The 23,362-nt window shown below is 47.1% G+C and overlaps 1 protein-coding gene across 3 annotated transcripts in view; it reads right to left on the bottom strand.

Moving 5' to 3' along the window:
• The window catches only part of LOC139579024 (sorbin and SH3 domain-containing protein 2-like), a 104,235-nt gene that overhangs the window by 10,897 nt on the left and 69,976 nt on the right, over positions 1 to 23,362 (bottom strand). For 2 of the 3 annotated variants that reach the window (XM_071407237.1, XM_071407236.1), the window contains exons 11-23: positions 21,406 to 21,459; positions 20,890 to 21,094; positions 20,510 to 20,624; positions 14,651 to 14,734; positions 12,691 to 12,747; positions 10,834 to 10,886; positions 9,584 to 9,741; positions 5,865 to 7,739; positions 4,346 to 4,428; positions 2,975 to 3,072; positions 1,983 to 2,097; positions 1,461 to 1,589; positions 1,128 to 1,328 (exon numbers count right to left, since the gene is read on the bottom strand). In XM_071407237.1, the coding sequence (XP_071263338.1) occupies positions 1,128 to 1,328; positions 1,461 to 1,589; positions 1,983 to 2,097; positions 2,975 to 3,072; positions 4,346 to 4,428; positions 5,865 to 7,739; positions 9,584 to 9,741; positions 10,834 to 10,886; positions 12,691 to 12,747; positions 14,651 to 14,734; positions 20,510 to 20,624; positions 20,890 to 21,094; positions 21,406 to 21,459 (3,227 nt within the window). Of the gene's footprint in view, positions 1 to 1,127; positions 1,329 to 1,460; positions 1,590 to 1,982; positions 2,098 to 2,974; positions 3,073 to 4,345; positions 4,429 to 5,864; positions 7,740 to 8,637; positions 8,680 to 9,583; positions 9,742 to 10,833; positions 10,887 to 12,690; positions 12,748 to 14,650; positions 14,735 to 20,509; positions 20,625 to 20,889; positions 21,095 to 21,405; positions 21,460 to 23,362 lie in introns of all 3 variants that reach the window. The other variant, XM_071407235.1, reaches the window with a different exon arrangement.

Raw genomic sequence — 23,362 nt, 5'->3', positions numbered from 1 at the left:
TTGCCCGTACTAGACAGAAAACTAATTTGTTAGCTACTGCAGCTAGCTAGTTTATGAACCAAGCTAGCTGGCATACAATATCATGTATTATTGTCATTACTTAACGATATTTAGCCTTTTATTATTTGTCTGCTAGTCACCTGATCATGGCACATCAAATAAGTGTTTTACCCCCAAGCCATAAGACTCCTGAACAGGTAATCAAATGGCTACCCAGAATATTTGCATTGTGTGCCCCCCCCCAATCCTCTTTTTACGCTGCTGCTACTCTCTGTTTATCATATATGCATAGTCACTTTAACTATACATTCATGTACATAATACCTCAATTGGGCCGACAAACCAGTGCTCCTACACATTGGCTAACCGGGCTATCTGCATTGTCCCGCCACCCACCAACCCTCTTTCACGCAACTGCTACTCTCTGTTCATCATATATGCATCGTCACTTTAACCATATCTACATGTACATACTACCTCAATCAGCCTGACTAACCGGTGTCTGTATGTAGCCTCGCTACATTTATAGCCTCACTACTGTATATAGCCTGTCTTTTTACTGTTGTTTTATTTCTTTACTTACCTATTGTTCACCTAACACCTTTTTTGCACTATTGGTTAGAGCCTATAAGTAAGCAATTCACTGTTGTATTCGGCGCACATGACAAATAAACTTTGATTTGAAGTTCAAATTTCTCCTCTTATGAAAAAAAAACCCTCGTCAGAGCTGATGGAGGAATTTAGTAACGTACCGGAGGATAAAAAAAAACAGACAACACTGTCAAAAAGAAGGAAGACACCTGGGCCATTTTAATCTAGGTTTAAAGTGAAAACTAAAGTTAGATTAGGGAAAGGATTTCATTTACCTAGGATTAATTTAAAACTAGGTTTAAAATGTGGTGCAACAAGATTAATAGATAAAACCTTGATTTAACCCAGATAATCCATGTTGGTGCAACTCACAGTAAGACTTAAAGGAAGTTTCAGTGATATGACATCATTATACACAGCAGGGAAACTTGCTGCTCACTGACATAAAAAACAACAGACTGTCCACTATTGGCTTACTCCAGTTTGGACTAAGTCTTGTATGGACTAATAAAACATTCTTCTTCTCCTGTCCCTACCTTGGTGGGCGTGGAGCCCTGTGTCCTGTTGCTGGGGTAGCCGTGTGGGTCTGGGTGGTGGGAGGGGGCGGGGCTCTTGGAGGGCGAGCGTTTGACGATGTCTATGTAGGAAGCAGGGAAGATGCCCTGCTTGGTGGTGTCTGGGATGTTCCCCTCGTACCAGTTCTGGTCCACCTGTCTCAGCAAGACTACCCGCTCACCCTGGAGATTATATACACACACACACACATGGAAATGAAGACACGTCAGTGAACAGCCATGCGCATTGAATCGTGCACAATCACACCAACACACACGCACAAATTCGTGCACACACACACACACACACCTCACCTTGCGGAGGGACAGCTCCACGTTAGTGTCAGCGTTGAAGTTGTAACGGGCCACCCCCTCCCCGATCTCTTTGACGTGTGCTGGTGGAGGAGGCCTAATCGGCTGCTGCTTCTCTGGCAACGCCATCTTCTGTGTGTGTGTGTGTGTGTGTGTGCGTGTGTGTGTGTGTGTGTGTAGAGAGTGGGGAAAGCATAGGTCCAAGAAGTAATCAATTAAACTGCACACAAAGCTGGGTGGTGACAACACACACACACACCCCTAGACATTCACATTGACACACAACATAATCATTATCGTCTGAAACACACACACACACACAAAGGTCACTGGTTCAATTCCCCCGGGACGGGGAGAGATATAGCCTCGAGCAAGGCCGTTAACCTCCAACAACTCCTCTCCGGCGCTGATTCAGAGGGGTTGGGTTAAATGCGGAAGACATTTCGGTTGAAAGCATTCAGTTGTGCAACTGACTAAGGTATCCCCCCCTTTCCTTTCACCTCATACACACTCAATGTGCTCTACCTCTATGTAGGAGATGGGGAAGATGCCCAGTCGTCCGTGGTGCTCCCCCTCGTACCAGTTGCTGTCAATCTGTCTGATGATGTTCACCGCGTCGCCCTTCTTGAACGTCAGCTCTCTGAAACAACGGTCACACGATGCTTCTTAACCCCCAAACACCTGTCTCAATGGGCCCGTTTCCCAGATGAAGCAGTCCTGAACTAAAAAGGCATGCTTAATGGAGAATCTCTATTGAAATTGCTTTTCAGTCCAGAACTGGGCTTGGTCCGTGTTTGGAAAACCGGCTACCAATGACATGTATTGACTATATGTGGCCCATGCAGGAATCAAACCCAAAACCCTGGTGTTGGCAGCACTGTGTTCTAATGGTACAAACATTAAGTCACTGGAATCATCAATGTGACATTGTTAACCAGCCAGGCACTAGTCTCGAGCCCAGACTCTAGGCGTGTTAAGCCGGAACATTGGAACATTGTGGGAGGCAACCTCGATGTCTAGAGAGACTAGCCAAGCACCATTTTAGTATGAAGAGCAATGGGGGCAACAATCGTCCATGCATGCCTTTCAAGGTAGGGAAATGAGGGAAATGGGAAAAGCAGGCGGATGTGAAGGTAAGCAAGTCACTGCTTTTTAACCTAAAATGCATTACCCACTGCACCATACCAGTGTCTATAGTATGGGAACAAAGTAATTTTCTACGTTCCCTAGTAAAAAACACAAGGAGGAAGAGACCTAGAAAACCGATTTATCTTTTTGATAAAACATATCAAACCACAGTTTTCACTTGTAGACACTGGAATGGGCTGGAGATAATGAATATGAGGTTATTGCCCATAACTGAGGTTAACTTTGGCCACCTCAAAGAAAAGCGGACTCTCTGTTTCAAGCGTCGTGCATGCCCAGCCTACATGCTTCCAAACCAGTGCAGCACATACCGAGGTCCCTGAACCTCCCCTCCACACACGCATTTCATTGCATTCAGTCACTCTACTCACTTAGCAGTCTGTGCCTTAAAGTCATATATAGCTCTGGCAGGCTGTTTCTGATGGAGGAGAGAGAAGAGAATGAGTTGGGTCATCTGCTTATGGGAGACCTATGAAGATGAGAGTGAGAGTGAGAGAGATATAAGAGAGAGACAAAGAGAGAGAGATATAAAGAGAGAGCGAGAGAGATAAAGAGAGACATATAAAGAGAGAGCGAGAGAGATAGAGAGAGGGAGAGAGATATAAAGAGAGAGAGAGATAAAGACAGAGAGAGAGAGATATAAAGAGAGAGATATATATATAGAGAGCGAGAGAGATAAAGAGAGAGCGAGAGAGATATAAAGAGAGAGCGAGAGATAAAAAGAGAGATAAAGAGAGAGCGAGATAGATATAAAGAGAGAGCAAGAGATATATAGAGCGAGAGATATAAAGAGCGAGATATATAAAGAGCGAGAGATATAGAGAGAGATATATAGAGAGGGAGAGAGATAATGAGGGAGATATAAAAAGAGGGATATAAAGAGAGAGAGCAAGAGGGACAGAGCGAGAAAGAGAGCAAGAGGGAGAAAGAGAAAGCGAGAGGTAAAGAGAGAAAGACATAGAGGTAAAGAGAGAGAGAGAGAGAGAGAGGGAGAGAGAGCGAGAGGTAAAGAGAGAAAGACGTAGAGGTAAAGAGAGAGAGAGAGCGAGAGGTAAAGAGAGAAAGACATAGAGGTAAAGAGAGAGAGAGAGGGGGTGAGAGCGAGAGGTAAAGAGAGAAAGACAGAGGTAAAGAGAGAGCGAGAGGTAAAGAGAGAAAGACATAGAGGTAAAGAGAGAGAGAGAGGGAGGGAGTGAGAGCGAGAGGTAAAGAGAGAAAGACGTAGAGGTAAAGAGAGAGAGGGAGAGAGAGAGAGCGAGAGGTAAAGAGAGAGAGAGGGAGAGAGAGAGGGAGAGAGAGCGAGAGGTAAAGAGAAAGAGAGCAGCCATGTGTTACTAGATATGATACAATTATGTTGAAATGTAAAGGTTATCAGGACAGTGAAATGATTCTTATTGAATCAATCAAGTACTAGGTAGAGAAGAAAACAATCAGTACTTCTGCCCCCTTTGGGCCAGTGGTGTAATAGCCTGCTAAAAATAAAATACATATTCTAAATAGGAGTACAAGTGTTTCCCCTTGCATTGAATAGACTAGCTAGCTCTTTGGACCGCACCTAAAAGAAAGTGGCTTCAATTGATTTCAATTGAAAATGTTGCAGATTTAATGCGCCCCGCCTGCAAAATAAATAAACTAAGGGAAACACCGGGATGTGCTGGTTTAGCTAGTCTCGTGATGCTATACTTCCATGTGTCATTCATCATCAAAGTTAGTCTGGAAAATCAAAGTTCTGGTTTGGCTACCTCTCTGTCAGGGGTGGCTCGTTTGGTCTGCCCCCCTCCCCCGTCGCTGGTGGTTGTGTTGTACCCCCTGGAGGCATCCTGCTCTGTGAGGGAGAACAGCACAGGGGTCAAAGGTTATCATAAGGGTCTACAAAACAGTGTTGCCATGGCGATGGGACGACACGTGCACAGCGACGCCAGGAGGCATGTTCAGAAGGGCGAAACCGTTACAGCATGCTCAGATAGAAATGTATTGTGCAGAAACTGACATGATTGTCTTTTATGCAGAATATCATGTTGGCTCTATCCGTTACATTTCCCATGGGAGGATTCAGAAGGGTGAAATGTGCAGAACGTTGCAGGTGGAAATGCAACATTATAGAGCTGACACAATTGTCTATTCCCCATGATCAAAAGAGGAATGTCTGTTCTAGTCAATATATTCCGTGTCTTAGCGTTCTGTAGCGTTGCACCTCCCTGAGTAAAACCACGTTGGTTTACGCAACGGGTGATGATGTCATTCAGGGTAGTGATGTCATCCAGGAAATGAGTGTCGGGCAGGAAATGACAAAATAAAATGATAATAAATGAATTCAAATGCATTTGATTTCCATTTCAGGGAAAACACATGGTTTGGATAGTGTAGCACAGTATGATCAAAAGGAAAAGCATGCACGTCACAAAACGAGAACAGAACATTTGAACAGGAGAGAACAGAAGGAGAAGTCATTTATACCAGCAAGTGCATACGGTGAGCTCCAAAAGTATTGGGAGAGTGACAATTGTTGTTGTTGTTGTTTTGTCTCATGGTCTGACAAACACCGCTGCAGCTCGGCCACCTTCCACCGCAGAAGGCCACCGTAGGCGGATGCGGTGGATTGAGACGCAGCCCGTGCAATATCTCTAACTTAGGCCTTCGAATTTCGACGGGGATCCTTTTACTATGCTACTTAGATTGACGAACGGGTGACTTTTTTAGACTCGTAAGGATTAAACTCATAGTCATTGTATCATTTCAAATCCAAAAGTGTACACTCGCTGGAGTACAGAGCCAAAACAGCAATGGCGTCACTGCCCCAATACTTTGAGCTCGCTGTACATTCCAAAAATATACTCATCCAATTGATAAACCATCCCTGACAAAATCATAAATGATTTTCAACGTAACAAGGCACGTACCAAAGGGGAGTGAAACAATACACCAAAAACAACTGGGAAACAAGCAGCAAAAAGAGAAATACCGACAATAACACAACATACATCTCAGTGAACAACACAATCCTTTAACCACATAAGGGAATGAAGAGGAAGCATGCGGTCCCTGGGTGTCTTGAGGATGAGCCAATAGGAACAGGGCTTCTTTAACCTCAGCTCTGTTCATTGGCCCGTTGCTGGAGCACAGTGACTGGTAGGAGGGGAGGTGGTCACAGGCAGGCAGTACTGGGGGGAGTCGAGGAGGGAGATGATGGACTGAGGGCTGGTGTGTGTGCGTGTGTTTGTAGTACAAGTGTGTGTATATATGTGTGTGTGCGTGCTCCACCTGCGTTGCCGTTGCCTGGCTCCTCTCCATAGTCGTTATTGGAGGCGTCTGTACGGAGACTGTAAGAGGTACTTAGCGGCGACTGTAGCTGCGGCGACGAGCCATACCCTGTTGGACTCTCGTCGGGGTACGAGGAGCTCGAGGAGGGACCCCCCTTGCGGCTCCCCCTCTGTCCCCGCAACGAGGAGCTCCTCTCGGGCACATCCGGGAGGATCTCAGCCAGTAGCCTCCGGAGGATGCTATCGTCTGGTAGCCTAGAGCCACTCCGGCCTCGCTCCGCTTGGATGTGTTCGTAGATATCCCTCAAGGCCGCATCCAAAGCTTCATAGACGGCTTCTTTAGACTTGGGCCTGGTACTTCGACCTCCACTACTCCTTCTCGAAGTGGGTGGAGAATCCCCCTTTTTCCTTCGGAAAGGCACAGGACTGATGAGGAAGGCCAGTTTGGACATCCCCTGCTGGGTTTGGGCTGCTTGGGACGAGGGGGGTAGGGCATGGTGGTCCCCTCCGCTCCCTCCCCTTCCCCCGTGTCTGGTTTGCTGTGTCTGGGGGGGTTTCTGCCGGAGCTCCTGGCGGGCCCGCTCCCGCTCGTGGCGCAGCATGGTGGTGAAGCGGGTGTTGGAGGCCGGGCAGCGTCCTTTACACGAGCTGATGAGGTGACGGTGCTGGTAGCCCTGACCCTGACCGAGGGACTGATGACTGGGGTTGTGGTGGCTGTGGCTGTGGTGGTGGCGAAGGTGGTGGTGGGAGGAGGGGCCGTAGAAGCTCTCGACTGACGAGGTGAGCGAGCAGTGGTCGAAGTCGCTCTCGCTGCAGAAGGAGGATCCTTCGACTTGGACAAAGTCACTGAGGTCCGAGGCGGCTGCATCCTGCTCCGACTCAGAGTACTCGGCCCCCGGGACAGCTTCGCGTCGATAAACGAGGGGGTCGGGGAAATCGCGGTGGTGGGGGTCCAGGGCGAGGCGGGGCTGACCCTCGGGCGGGTTCCTCGCCCCCTGGTGAGTGTGATGGTGGTCAAAAGTGTGATGGGACGTCCCGTTCCCATTCCCGTTGTTAATGTCCTCTTCTAGCAGAGACTCAATTGAGAAACGGCGTTTGGGGTACCCGGGTGGCTCCCTGCCCCCGCCGCCTCCTCCCCCGCTACTACTGGCACGGGACGATGACCCACCGGGCGTGGTTGCGCCAGATGGGACCTCGCTATCTCCCAAGTCGGGCATGGACTTGGACTTCTGGATGAGTTGCTCGTACGTGGAGATGCGCATTGGCACCGTATCGCGAGGGACCTCCAGGCCCCACGACGGCCCCCAGGGGGAGAGTTTTCGGGGGAAGAGGTGAGGCTGGCGCTCCAGCTCCAGGATGCGGGCACGGACTGAGCGGATGACGTCAGAGGGCAGCAGCTGGGCGCGGTCGATGTGGTGCATCTTGCGGTAGAGCTTCAGGAAGCCTGGCGCGTCGTGGGCACGTCGCCGGTGCGGGCGAGGCAAGGAGCGAGTAGAGGACGATGCGGTTTGCCCCAATGGGTTGTCGAATACCAGTGACCCGGCGCTCTCCGAACGGGTAGCCTTGTGCCCGCCGGTGCCCACTGGGTGCCCGTCGTTGAGCAGGTTGTCGCAGCTACGCGACTTCAGCTTTGCGGGCGGCGCCTCTTCTGTGCTGCTCCATGTCTCGGCGTCCTGCCGCCGCGTCTGCCAGCCGTTCTTGAAGCAGACGGCGCGTTTGAGGGGCGAGGAGGGTGAGGAGGCTGCCCCCGGGTTGGCATCATCGTCGTAGCGACGGTGGGCGAGGTTGGAGGGCATGGGGGAGAGAGGGGAGCGGAGGTACGGGCCCGGGGAAGAGCTCAAACGGGGGGAGTAGGTCATTTCGCACGTGTCCCCACCTTTCAGACGATCCCATAAACCAGAGCAGCGTGGTAGAGAGGAACAGAGGAGGAGGATATTAACAACGCAGAGAGAGAGAGGAATACAGAGATAAAGAAATAGAGAAGGAGAAATAGAGGCTATAACAGAACACTTGAACATACTGTAGCCTTCATCATGCAATGGTGGAGAGAGGGTGAGAACGAGAGAGAGGCTAAAACGGAGCACTTGAACATCAGTTCCACTGTGTCAAACATAGGAGGACAATGGTGGAGAGAGAGAGACGGAGAGATTTACATTTACACATCTCACATCCTTTTCACGATATACTATACACTGAGTGTACAAAACATTAAGAACACCTGCTCTTTCCATGACATAGACTGACCAGGTGAAAGCTATGATCACTTACTGATGTCACTCGTTAAATCCACTTCAATCAGTGTGGATGAAGGGGAGGAGACAGGTTAAAGAAGGATTTTTACGAGACATGGATTGTGTATGTGTGCTATTCAGAGGGTGAATGGGCAAGACACAAAATGTAAGTGCCTTTGAACGGGGTATGGTCGTAGGTGCCAGGCGCATCGGTTTGTTTCAAGAACTGCAACGCTGCTGGGTTTTTCACACTCAACAGTTTCCCCGTGTGTATCAAGAATGGTCCACCCCCCAAAGGACATCCAGCCAACTTGACACAACTGTGGGAAGCATTGGCGTCAACATGGGCCAGCATCCCTGTGGAACGCTTTCAACACCTCGTAGAGTCCATTCCCCCGACTATTTGAGGCTGTTCTGAGGACAAAAAGGGGGGCTGCAACTCAACGTTAGGAAGGTGTTCTTAAATGTTTTGTCAGTGTACATGCAACAGGGACAGATGTTCAACTGACAAAGGCAGACAACGGAAAGATGACAAAACAGTACCGCTAATCTTTTCTGTGGTCACCCCACTATGAGAGAGGAAACCTGTGGACATAATGAGCGTAATTAGACAACACTACACAACAGACTTTGTTTCCCAATCCATTCCTGGGGGGATCCCGATGGGGTTTCATTTTTCCCCCCCCCCAGCCCAGTACTAACACACCTCATTTCGACTAATCAACAGCGTAGTTACATGTTGATTTGTCGATTTGTTTGGGACAAGTGTTAGCGCTAGCCTGGAACCCTAGCGGATTTGCTCTGTTGGCTATGTTAGCGCTGGGCTAGGACAAAAATGTGCAACCCCTGAATTGGAATGAGAAACACTGAGTTAGAACGTTCCCATTAGCTCGTGGAACATGGTTGTTTGTTTACAGCGTCAACACAAGGCTACTTAGACTGGGTTGGATGCTCCTTGACCTGGAAGAGGCCCTCAGCATAGCGTGAAAAGAGGAAATTTGTCGCTCAGTGGGCTTGTGTACTGTCTGATTGCTGTCGGGTATAGAGTGAGGGAGCGCAGAGAATGTGTGTGTGTGTGTGTGTGTGTGTGTGTGTGTGTGTGTGTGTGTGTGTGTGTGTGTGTGTGAGTGTGTTTATGAACGCTTGTACATCTGCAAGAGAGAGGTTGTTAAGATTGTGTGCGAGTGTGTTTTTGTGTGTGTGCGTTTGAGAATGCTTATACATCGGAAGAGAGAGGTTGATTGTATTGTATGTGTGTGTGTGTGTGTGTGTGTGTGTGTGTGTGTGTGTGTGTGTGTGTGTGTGTGTGTGTGTGTGTGTGTGTGTGCGCATCTGTATCCTTTATGGGTTTCTCATTCATGGCCAGTTTCCTCAGGGTGCAGGCTCTATAGGGATCCAGTGTGTGTATATGCCTATGAATGTGTGAGTGTGCGTGTGTACATACGTCTCTCTGTTTGCATTGTGTGTGTGTGTGTGTGTGTGTGTGTACCTTTGACTTTGGAGGGGGATGAGGGGGAGGAGCGGATGGCAGGTTTCCTCAGTGTGCTGCTGCCTCTGTAAGGGTCCGGTGGTTTCGGGGAGACCTGGTTCTTGCCCTGGTCACCTGACGGCTCCGACTTCCTCCTCTTCCTGTAGTCACTGGCAGCGCTGGAACACAAAGTGATAGAACACACGGTTTTAAAGTCACCTTCCACAGTCTGTCACCTGTTCAGCCATTATTTCTAAATCAGTCATTACTTCAAGGGAGGAAGTACGTTTTCAAATGATTCGAACAGGGCCTGTGTTTCAGCCCAACGACGGCCCCGCCACTTTGTTTGGAACAGAATGAGATACATCGATGGGAAACGTATGCCAAACACCCTCGCACTTAATTCATATTTCAATTCAAGGAAATATTACAGATTGTTCCTTTGACCCAGTTCATTTAATATCCTGGGTTGTAATTCCCTCTGGTATAATAGTGTTCATCGCCTGTTCGTGGTTCAACAAAGAGACCCTTAAGGAACAAAAGAAAGCGGTAAAATAGAGCTTTAAAAGAACAAAGCTAAATTTGTTGAGCATTACCAACTCATCAAAAAAAAACATTATCGTCACCGTCAATTCAATTCACACTAGGATGATGTAGCATGACTGCTATTGTTCCTTAAAAACGCCCTAGACCTGCGCCAGAGTCCCGACTCCGGACTACACATGACCCCTGGGGACGAAAGAGTCGAACCCAGGGTCGCCCGACTGGCTGTGCCTTTCCTACATGTAAACCTCTCCCGATCTAGTTCTTAACTGCCCCGTCAATAAATAAAAAGATCAAGACTTCTAGTGTGGGTTAACCAGGCTACTAGACTTTCAACTATACTGAATACAATCCCTGTCAGCCTGCCATGAATAACATGGGTTATTCATGACATCCTCTTTTCAACCATCCCATTCACTCAGAGCAAATAGAACCGATTAAGCCTAGCATCTGTGAAAGGGAATGGGAGGAGGAGGGGAGGAGAAGAGAAGGGGGACAGGGTTGAAGGGCAGAATCAATAGGCTGAGTGGATAATGTATGCAGGGTTGGGGAGGAGGGGGGGGGGGTATGTGTGGAGAGTCACCGTCACACGTCACAGAGAGTTTGGGACACTGCGCCGCAACACGACATGGCCTACTGCTGGTGTGAAAGAAAGAGGTCGAGAGGGAGGAGGGGGAGAGAGCGATGCAGAGAATAAAAGAAAGAGAGAGAGAGAATTGAAGACTCACCTCGCCGGCCTCTCTGGAACCCGGTCAGCAGTCGGAGTGAAGTACAGCGACGTCTGAAAGAGGGCAGACAACAAAAGGGAGGGAGAGGAAGAGTGAGCGCCCCGCGAACAAAGACTGGTGGAGGAGGTGGCGGTGGGACACACAATGCTCAGCTCGCACGCCGCCTCCACCGCCGCGCCGTGGTAGGTTCCACATGGCGTGTGTATGGAATCTCGAATGGGCCTACCGGTTGGCGCTGAGAGCTGCGACCGCTGATTCTGTTGATCTCTGACCGTGGTCTGTTTGAGGGGTTCGTTCAGGAGGGAGAAAGGGCATGAGTGAAGTGATGCACTAAAGGGTAGCGTGAGGGAGGCGCTCTATCACGCTTTCCGGCTTGGAGATTAAGACGCGCCCCTGGAAGACCCAAAACGGACTCTTTGGATCATAGGATTGGCTCCATGTGGTAACAAAGCATAAAGCACAGCCGTTTCTACCCTATGCTACAGACCTGGGCCCTTTGCTGATCTAGGATCAGGTCCTCCCTGTCCATATCATCTTATTCGTTTTGATTCCAACGGGAAAACTGATCCTAGACCAGCAGATACATATTAAATCCCAAAGCTTACCTACTCAAATATGACCTTTATATCTGACATGATATACATGGGTTGATAGCAATTTATACAGTCTTAAAATTCACGTCAATAATAAGCTGTCAATAGATGAATTAGATAGACAGATAGTGAGAGATAGCGAGAGAGAGAGATACATCGATAGACAGATAGTGAAGAGAGATAGCGAGAGAGAGAGAGATACATTGATAGACATAATTGATAAGACGAGAGCGAGATCATGATTAGAGCTAGATTTTCTTGTGTAACGGTCATCCATATTGGAAATTCATAAGAGCAGTACTGTCTATGCTGTTATATTTAAGAAAGAAGGCCAGAGCAGGTGTGCTACTGTACATGGCCAATATACCACGGCTAGGGGCTGTGCTTCGGTACGACACAACGTGGAGTGCCTGGATACAGCCCTTCGCCGCGGTATATTGGCCACAACCCCCCCTAGGTGCCTTATAGCTATTATAAACCGGTTACAAACTTAATTAGAACCGCCAATCAGCATTTAGGGCTCAAACCACCCGGTTTACATCTAGTAATAACACAGTGAATTGAGTCACTAGCAGAGAGGCCGTTGTAAATACAGATACAATAAAGAGATGACTGACTGACAAATGACATAGGACTGATACGGATGCTGAAAGATGAGGCCATATGAAAAGGTCCTGCTATGGTGTACTACACATGGCGACAACTGTCCCCAATCAGTCATCTAGTTACATGGTTACATTCGGTGCTGTGTAATTACAGTGTAGGTACACATTGTGCCTGTGTTGACGTACGGTAGCCTAAGAAAATGTATAGTCACAGTACGTCTGGTAGTTTTCATCCAAATCACACAATACGCAGAGTTTAGTAATAAAGCAATCTAAGACCACAATTGTTTAGCAAGGTTTGCGTTAAACTCTGCCAGTCTGTTTGTACTCTCTTGCCAACTCCTTATGGAGTTGCCGTGTCTACGGTTGCAAAATTCCGGGTCTCTTTCCCAAAATCCACTAGTTTTCCAGAGATCCTGGTTAGAGGATTCCCGGATTTCCCGCTTATTCCCTCGATATTCCAGGAATCTTCCAACCAGGATTTCTGGATTTTTTTTGAATTTTGGGGAAAGTTACCAGGATTTTGCAACCTTAGTGATGCCTAACATGTTTGGCGTGACAAGGAGTTGGCAAAACAGCACAAAATTATCTGGAACCAGGCTATTCAACTCCCACCCAATCCTCCCATTCCCACGATGCTCATGAATGCCAACGTTTACCTCGGTGAGTCGGCGAGGGCAGATGTCTGGATTATAATCCAGACGTTTTTTAGGAGGCTTGAGCCCCAAGCAGCGGTGAGGAGGAAGAGGAGGAGGAAGAGGAGGAGGTGAAGATGGAGTGGTGGTGGAGGAGGAGAGGAAGTGGCGTCATGGGGAGGAAAAAAACAACAACAAAAAAACAAAAGAGGAAAGTGACATCCGTTAGAGCACACAGAGGAACTGAAGACTGACGAGTTTCAGACGCGCTGCACACACGCACGCACACACACACACACACACACACACACACACACACACACACACACACACACACACACACACACACACACACACACACACACACACACACACACACACACACACACACACACACACACACACACACACACACACACACACACACACACATATATTGCAGTAATGATTAAGCCAATTTGAACACATCTAGTACATTATGTTAGCTCCAACACACACTCACTACTGCTAGGCACATCTACAAACCCATAACCACAAAGCAACACACACACACACAGATTGTGGGAGCAAGAGGCAGAAAGCAGAACTAAGGACATAAGGCACTACAGAGCAGTGATTCGGTTGTGAAGACGGACTAGCTAAAACATGACATTGGCGGAACCATCCGTCTCAAAACTAACCTCCAGCCATGTGCATTAAGGAACCTTTCCTATCTTTCTCAGAGTATGTTGTCTTGGGTTTATTCAGTAGTGGGGTCAGGGTGCAGCAGAAAGAATATTACAGCTAGAAATAAAATCTGATCATTCCGTATTCTGCATGACATCAGAGTCGTGTCTTTTCTAGACTGCATATTTCTAGCTGAACATTCTGAATAAGTCCATTTCCTCAACCTAACAGACCGACAGAGTGTTTCTCACCCTTCTCCCCAAAGTGTGCACCTGTACACTTCCTCTCGTGGATTTCAAAGGAATGGGACTGGTGCAAGGAATATGGTGGAAAACAGGAACTCAATCCAGCCCAAGTTTACACCAATCCAATACCTTTAATGCCTTAGGTTGCCTAAGGTTTAGGAGGAGTGACCGAGTTGAGAATTTGGGAGAAGGGGTAGAAACCAAAATGTCTAAACTGGCTAACAGAAACAAACCACACAAGCTGCAACATACAAGAGGAGCATGAAGAACGGTGCAGAACGATGCTCTGACCAGACGCTGCTGATTCATTTGGCGATTTTAATTTGCATGTTATTTCAATTGATCTCTGTTCTGCTCAGTTCTACCGGCTGCTCCACTAGCTTATCAACAGCGTTAAGCACACACTGCAAAAAGAACCTGAATTTTGTTGGTGAAAAATAGGAAATTATACAATGTAGGAAGAGAGGTATCCCTTAGTAGGAGGATTTTTGTGGTAAAAGGACCAATCCATGTTAACTAGGGACTTCGTTTTGTTTTGCAGTGTTTCGAGCTTTCAACGTGTCGCGAGGCCAGCTGATAACGAGACAGCCACACTATGCAAAACCAACTCACCAAGATGCAGAGACACAAGAAGACCCGTCACAAGGAGCTACACAACAGGCGACCACCACAGTGACCACCACAGTGACCACCACAGCATCCAGCAGCATGCCAAAGCAACTACAACAGGAAGGACCACAGACTCCAGACCCCAGACACGCCTTTGTTCCAACTCAGCACTAACACACCGGATTCGACCAATCTCTGTCCAGACTGAAGAACGTTGACTCATTATGCGTTAGTGTTGAGTTGCGAAATAAAACAAACAGCCTTTCGTTGAATCAGGTGTGTTACTGCTGGGCTGGAAGAAAAGCCTGCACACCCACTAGCTCTCCAGTCCGAGACGTGGACAACACCTGGACGACATTATTACCACCCAGCTACAGCGGTGTGAAGACTGAACAGGTAGAGGGGAGGGGGGGGTATACCTAAGGCTGGGGGTGCCTAGGTGGGAGTTACGGACCCTCACTTACCGGACGGCCGAACTCCAGCTCGGAAAAGAACTTATACCAAGGCTCGTTCTCTAAATCTATGTCATCTGGGTTTAGCTTATAGGTCTAGAGAGAGCGGAGAGTGACAAAGAAAGAGGGAGGGAGAGAGAGGAGGAAGAGAAAGCACAGAGCGATATGGATCTCATGGCTAGGATAGGGGTGTGCAGCGCACGGCTGCAGGGGTTGATGGGTAAAGAAGAGTGGGTCCAGATGGAGAGTTTAACACCAGGGGTAAAGAGACAAAAACAGTGTTGTTACCGGGGCACACCCACCATTACACAAATCATTTTTGGGGGCTAACTATGACGCTCATCACAGAAAGCATTGTTGTGCAATTCATTTTACCGAGCTACTTGTCATAGCTCTCATTCAAATAATAGGAAAAACGGATAAAAAGTTGAATGGGTTGTAGGAGAACGGTCAATTAAATTGAGCGGTAAAGATATAACATTGGCTCATGAAGTGTCCTGAGGTTAAGAAAACAAACTGCATCACCATCTGTTGAACAGTCCTGTATGATGTGTCTTTGCTGCCTTTAGCTTGTGACGCCACACAGTCATTCACTATAAAAGCGCCAAAGCAGAGCAGAAAAAAGTGTTGTAATGTGTAAACTACTCCAGCAGAGGGCAACATCTTCCTGTCATAAGCCCCGTACAACTCTGGTTCATTTCAGCACACCTGGGCCACGTTCAAGTAACCAAACATTATCAAACGTTGCAGATAGAAATTCCACGAACAGAGCCAACGCAATTCCTTATTCTACATGTCAGAGAGTCACGTTTATTCTACAAAGTACATTTCTATCTGGATGTTTCAAAACGTTAGGTCCTGCCGAAACGCGCCCCCCAGTTGAGCGCCAAACGGTCTTTTCGAGGTTCGTTTGCTCTCGTTCGGTGGGTGTGACCTGATCAATATGGTCGTGACCATTTTGAAATTGTGCAGCACACCATACGAAATCCCCCTCTGGGCAATTACAATCACACCATTCAACTGAATGTTCAGAACAGCACCATAGCCGTAGAATTAAACGTTCCACACCACTGTATCCTGCTGAACGTGGTCCTGAGTAAGTGAGGTAAAAAAAAGGAACGTTGGTTTAACTGTTAATAAATTATTTGATTCTTTCTAAAAGTCTCATTCAAACCTCCAACATGTACTCTGCCCAATACTATGAGCGTAATATTAAAAGTGAACTTTTACACCTGTAGCAAAACTCACCATAACTGAACATACAGGAACTCTCGCTCTCCCACCTCCTCTCCCGAAGGACTACAGAGTGCTAGAACGACTCCTACGCACCAGCCCTGGGGCTTATTCCTCAGTCACTTTCCAAGAGGTTTACTGTGGAGCGGAGGAGTGATTCACTGCAGTGCCCGGCACACTGCAGACTGGCAGTGACATTTACCACCCGTGTCTACTGGGGAATGTAGTATATGAGCTGCTGGGGGAAAAGGCTTTTTGTATTGGACTTGCAAAACAGCTACTTTAGCTCAGGAAGAGGTGAATTGCGCTGTGGGGGGGACTGTACTATGTCTAATTGGAGTATATCTGACCTCCTTAGGCGGTCGATAAAATGAATAGGAAGGAGCTGAACGGGAGGCGCCTCTATGTGGGCCGTGCCCATAAGAAAGTAGAGCGCCTGACGTAGCTGAAGAAAAGGTTTACAGAGGTCAACCAACTACCCTCCTCCCCCTCTGGCTACTTCATGCCACAAGGCCAAAACGCAAAACGACATGGGTGACCCATGTCCAGGAGCCATTTAAAAGGGATACTTTGGGATTTTGGCAATGAGTCAGACGAACACGTGTGATACCATTTTTATGTCTCCGTGTCCAGTCTGAAGGAAGTTAAGAGGTAGTTTCGCGAATCAACGGTAACTAGCATTAGCGCACTGTCTGGAAGTCTATGGGTACAGTATCTGCTAGCATGCTAGTAGCTACCCATAGACTTCCAGTCATTGCAGTGATCAGACTACAATCCAAGAAGTGGACCACACGATGTTAATAATAGCCTTCTTTATGGAAGGCCATATCCAGAGGCGTAGATGTGTGTGAACTAGTTTTTCCATCAGCAGCGGAGAGACCCACACCGTGACCAGAAACACACACGAAGGTGATGTGAGGAAGGCTAGAAACATGGTTTAATCGTGGCTTTCTTTCGAGAAACGGGGAGAGAGACAGCGTAGTTGGGATGCATGAGGAAGCCTATAGCTCACCCTGCATTACAGACATCCCTGACTCATTGATATTCCCCACGCCTGCTCCTCTCCCTTTGCTCGACGTGGATTGATTCCCACATTAGGGTGTGCGACAAATGGCTCCCTATTCCCTACACTATACCATTGCTATAGGGAATAGGGTGCCCTTTGGGAGGAAGCCATGTTGTTCTGGAGAACTTGTCTAAAGACGTTAAAAGGTCCAATGCAACCGGTTTTATCTCAATATCAAATCATTTCTGGGTAAGAATTAAGTTCGTTACTGTGATTATTTTTGATCATTTTAATTGAAAACAAACAAAAATAGCTTCTGAGCAAAGAGCAATTTCTCAAGCAAGAACTTAGCTAGTTGTCTGGGAGTGTTCTGAGTGGGGAGGGGGAAACTGAAAACTAGCTGTTATTGACAAGAGGTTTGGAACCGTCTTTCTTATTGGTCTATCAACTCATTTGTCACCAGGCAGGCCAAAACTCCATCCCACCAAAACAGGCAGACATTTCAGGCAGCCTTTTCAAACAGCTCTTACACTAAAAAGAGCGTTATCATCATTTCCACAATTGTACAGTTTTATTCTATAGTGTGGGACTGTATATAAAACACAGGAAAATCATGTTTATGATTGCAGAAACTAAACACGTTTTTGACTGCTTTAAGCTGAACAACGTCCTTAACTTCAGAAGAGTTCGCGTTCACCCCCCTCCTCCTTCACCTCCCTCTCTGTCCTAAACGATCACCCTCAAGTCCATGGAACATACAGACTAGCACGTGGGTGGCCGACCCTCCTCCTGCAAGATGTCGCTCCAAACCGAATCAGGTGGGTTTACAACAGGGTTGGAGCAAAACCCTGCATTGCGACAGGCTCTCCAGGAGGATGGTTGACCAGTCCAATACAGCTTACCCAATACACAACTATCCCCTCACGTCACCTCTTGCCCTCAATTCCATGTAGCAAACAACCCCAGCCTCACCAATACAATGGGTGACACACAGATAGGGAGTGAAAAGAAGATTCCAACCCTTTGCCTTTGTGGTCCATTTTAAAAAATGTTTAAAGGTCACTGAAATGCTTTATAAGGAAACACACTATAGCATGTAAATTATATTATATTACAATTCTATTCTACAAGGGGTTGGTCAAAACAAGCATTGTGATTGGTTGAGACGCGTTCTAAGCCATACAAAAACAGTTTAGCATTGGTAAGCATTTGACGCAAAAACAGGCATTTTGTTTTCTGTTGCATCTGAGAACTCCCTACGCATTCACTGTCCCATCAGCCCAGCCAGCCAATTCATTAACCTGATCTCCACTGTAAACGCATCTAGACATTACTTCCCCTTGCTTCTAGCCTACACAATTGCTTGATTTGGGCACAACACCACAACACAAAACCGCCGCTTCAGTTTTGACGGCATCGGGAAGGGGATTGCGTGAAAAGGAAACCATTTAAAGGGAATGAACACCGTCCGTTGAATACATGTAAATAGGTACACTTTATGGAAATCCAAATATAAGCTTGCTTCTAGGTCTACAGAGCATTGGGAAAGTATTCAGACCCCTTGACTTTTTCCACATTTTGTTACGTTACAACTTTATTCTAAAATAAATTGTTAGTTTTTTCCTAATCAATCTACACACAATACCCCATAATGACAAAGCAAATATATTTCATTTTAAATATGACATTCACATAACTATTCAGACTCTTTACTCAGGACGTTGTTGAAGCACCTTTGGCAGCAATTACAGCCTCAAGTCTTCTTGGGTATGACGCTACAAGCTTGGCACACCTGTATTTGGGGAGTTTCTCCCATTCTCTGCAAATCCTCTCAAGCGTTGTCAGTTTGGATGGGGAGCGTTGCTGCACAGACATTTTCAGGTCAAAAAGCTCAATTTTAGCCTCATCTAACCAGAGTACCATCTTCTATGTGTTTGGGGAGTCTCCCATATACCTTTTGGCGAACACCAAACGTGTTTGCTTATTTTTTATCTTTAAGCAATGGCTTTTTTCCGGCCACTCTTCCGTAAAGCCCAGCTCTGTGGAGTGTACAGCTTAAAGTGGTCCTATGGACAGATACTCCAATCTCCGCTGTGGAGCTTTGCAGCTCCTTCAGGGTTATCTTTGGTCTCTTTGTTGCCTCTCTGATTAATGCCCTCCTTGCCTGGTCTGTGAGTTTTGGTGGGCGGCCCTCTCTTGGCAGGTTTGTTGTGGTGCCATATTCTTTACATTTTTTAAATAATTGATTTAATGGTGCTCCATGGGATGTTCAAAGTTTCGGATACTTTTTTATAACCCAACCCTGATCTGTACTCCTTGGTCTTCATGGTGCCGCTTGCTTGGTGGTGCCCTTTGCTTAGTGGTGTTGCAGGCTCTGGGACTCTTTCAGAACAGGTGTATATATACTGAGACCATGTGACACTTAAATAAACCTGTGTGCAATCTAACTAATTATGTGACTTCTGAAGGTAATTGGTTGCACCAGACATTATTTAGCAAAGGGGTTGAATACATATGCACGCACCACTTTTCTGTTGTTTTTTTTATTTACATTTTTTAAACAAGTTCTTTTTTTCATTTCACTTCACCAATTTGGACTATTTTGTGTATGTCCATTACCTGAAATCCAAATAAAAATCTATTTAAATTACAGGTTGTAATGCAACAAAATAAGAAAAACGCCAAGGTGGATGAATACTTTTACAAGGCACTGTAAGGCTGAAAACAAAATGTGTAAAATGTCAAGGGGTCTGAATACTTTCCGAGTGCACTGTATATACATAAATGTGCATATAAAGCACATGGGACATTAATATTCTTAAATTCGTTTTATGACTAATTTCAGAATTGACATTAATACGAAACTTCACTAACAGAAGTTCACTAACAGAACATCTATAAGGCCATTGCCTTTCTAAAAATACACATTCAAGGATAAGTCCCTCCTCGGGCTTAAAATGACCACTGTTATATAATTGCTTTCCTACTCAACCTTAACAAGCATATCAGCCCAAAATAGCAGTCAGTCAGTTCAACCACTTCAGGACACGTAATAGAAATATCTTTATCCCCCTAATGGTTGAGGTATAGCACCTCTAAAGGCTTCTCCCTAGGTCAGGGGTCTCCCAACTCTGTTCCTGTAGACAGAGCCTTTGTGTGTAGAGGGTTTTGTCCCAACCCAGCTCTAATAACACACCTCTTATTCACTCTGGATCTTAATATCTGAAATCGGGTGTATTCGTGCTGGGCAGGAACAAAAGCCTACACCTCCATTTAGCTCTCCAGGGCCGAGAGTTGGAGATCACTCGCTTATTCGGAGACGAGGACGCTGTAGATTAGAGGGTGATTATGGGGAGTTTTAAATGGCGTAGATAATGACAGTGTAGGCCGGGGGTGTCAAACTGGATTCCTGAAGGGCTAAGTGTCAGCGGGTTTTCGCTCCTCCCTTTGATTAGTTAGGAACTCCCCTCACCTGGTTGTTGGATTCATTTATTCACTTCTGGCAGTCTAATTGGACACCAATTGAAAGGGAATAACAAAAACCAGGAAACACATGGCCCTCCGGGAATTGAGTTTGACACCCTGACGTAGGCTAGTAAAAAAAGTGACAAGACGTGCTTTTGGGCACTCACCGGCCTCTCCTGCTCCAGAACGGATGATTTCCCGGGCTCGTACTCAAAGATACTCCTGGGTTCAGCGCGGTACTTTCTAGTGTCCACTTTCCTATCGGGAGGGCCCCACTGATTCCTGGTGCGAAAATAAATAAAAAACATCAGTGTGATCTTGGACCTAGTTTAAGATGATGTCAAAGGCACACCACTAGCGTAGGTCTAGGTTCTAGGTCTAAGGTAACACCTAAGGTGAGGGTCTCAAGTGACTAGGCCTGGGTAAGGACAAAGCCTATGTCTAGGCCTACATTGCAGACAAGGCCTAAGTCTAAGCCTAAGAGATGTAGACTAACAGGCCATTGGTCTAGGACCAAGCGAAAGAAAACCAGATCGCGGTGTCTTACATGGGCGAGTCTCGCTCCCGGTCGCTGTCTCTGGACCTCAGCTGTAGGAGGGAGGGCTTGGGCGGGGGTGGCGGTGGCACGGGGGAGGGCTCCCTGAAGGTCCCGGGGCCTCCGTTGTCCGACGGGCTCTTGGCCAGGGGCCGGTACGTTTGTGTCCTGGGGGGAGGGTAGGCCACGGTGGGGTTGGAGGACTGACTATATGTGTCTAGAGAGAGAGAGAGAGAGAGAGAGAGAAAATAGAGAGAAAGAGGAGGAGGAAAAATAGAGGAAGAGGTGGAGGAAGAATAGAGAGAGAGGTGGAGGAAGAATAGAGAGAGGGAGAGAGAGAAATGATGGGGCGGGAAAAATAGAAAGAGAGCGATAAAGACAGAAAGAGTGAAAAGAAAGGAGAAGAAGGGGGTGGTAAACTAAGCATTCTTGTGAGTCAGGTGTTTTCATTGTCCTTGAACACAGGACAACGTGACGAGCCAGCGGCATACATTTGAATCTTCAAGAAGAGATCTTAGAGACTCTTACCACTGTCACCGCTGACAGTGTATGTGGCGTTGTACGAGTCGGCGTAGTCGTCATCTGTAGAAACACGGAAGAAGGTGAGCAGAACACACACACCCTGCCGAGAGCACCCTTTTCCCTGCCTCCATTTGTTCACACACACACACACACACACACACACACACACACACACACACACACACACACACACACACACACATACAGATTCCCTACCTCCATTACTGCAGAAATATTCTGCCCGTCTCAGGGAAAACCTCAGTGGGCACACTAAGGCTCTCTAGGTAGCTTATCAGCAGGGTGAATACTGAAGATCAAAGTATAAGGACCAAGGATAATGAAGGGCTGACTATTGACGTTATCCTTTGAGAACTACAATAAGCTGTGTGTGTGTGTGTGTGTGTTGTTAAGAACAAATATGCCTTGTATTGACTATGTGATTTGGTGAAGCCCACACAACGGAGCAGAGATCGCGGCAGTGCATCTGTAGGTTCGATTAGACGCCGCTTCTCCCACTCAATCCCTCCCTCTTCTTCCTCTTTCTATTGCCCTCCTTGTATCCGTCTCAGTCTCTCCCCTTCTACACTCTGTCTCTCTGTCTAATGAGTTCTGGCTCAACAAGGGCACACAGAAAGAAACCCACACACACAAAAACACAATACATGCATGTCCATCCACACATACACTACATGAAACAAAAGTATGTGGACACCTGCTTGTTGAACATCTCATTCTAAAATCATGGGCATTAATATGGAGTTGGTCCCCCCTTTGCTGCTATAACAGCCTCCACTCTTCTGGGAAGGCTTTCCACTAGATGTTGGAACATTGCTGCGGGGACTTGCTTGCATTCAGCCACAAGAGCATTAGCGAGGTCGGGCACTGCTGTTGGGCGATTAGGCCTGGTTCGCAGTCGGCGATCCAATTTATCCCAATGATGTTCGATGGGGTTGAGGTCAGGGCTCTGTGCGGGCCAGTCAAGTTCTTCCGCACCGATCTCGACAACCCATTTCTGTATGGACCTCACTTTGTGCACGGGGGCATTGTCACGCTGAAACAGGAAAGGGCCTTCCCCAAACTGTTGCCACAAAGTTGGAAGAGCAGAATCGTCTAGAGTGTCAGTGTATGCTGTAGCATTAAGATTTCCCTTCACTGGAACTAAGGGACCTAGCCCGAACCATGAAAAACAGCCCCAGACCATTACTCCTGGCATCCGCCAAACCTAGAGTCGTCCGTCGGACTGCCAGATGGTGAAGCGTGATTCATCACTCCAGAGAGCGTTTCCACTGCTCCAAAGCCACTCTAGCCGACGCTGGCATTGAGCATGGTGTTCTTAGGCTTGTGTGTGGCTGCTCAGCCATGGAAACCCATTTCATGAAGCTCACAACGAACAGTTCTTGTGTTGACGTTGCTTCCAGAAGCAGTTTGGAACTCGGTAGTGAGTGTTGCAACTGAGGACAGACAATTTTTACACACTCGGCGGTCCCGTTCTGTGAGCTTGTGTGGCCTACCACTTTGCGGCCACTTTACAATAACAGCACTTATAGTTGACCGGCGTGAGATCTAACAGGGCAGAAAATTGACACACTGACTTGTTGGAAAGGTGGCATCCTATGACGGTGCCACGTTGAAAGTCCCTGAGCTCTTTAGTAAGGCCATTCTACTGCCAATGTTTGTCTATGGAGATTACATGGCTGTGCGCTCGATTTTATAGACCTGTCAGCAACGGGTGCGGCTGAAATAACCGAATCCACTCATTTGAAGGGTTGTCCACATACTTTTGTACATATAGAGTACATACATGATGCACACACACACGCACACGCACACGCACACACACACACACACACACACACACACACACACACACACACACACACACACACACACACACACACACACGCCCCAGGTGACCAATCTAGGTGAACAGCAAGTAATGACATACTGTAAAGTAAGCATTTCA

This window comes from Salvelinus alpinus, chromosome 6, assembly GCF_045679555.1.
Source record: "Salvelinus alpinus chromosome 6, SLU_Salpinus.1, whole genome shotgun sequence".
Lineage (NCBI taxonomy): Eukaryota > Metazoa > Chordata > Actinopteri > Salmoniformes > Salmonidae > Salvelinus > Salvelinus alpinus.
Note: the sequence above shows the minus strand (reverse complement) of the source record. Positions and strands in the feature narration are given on the sequence as shown.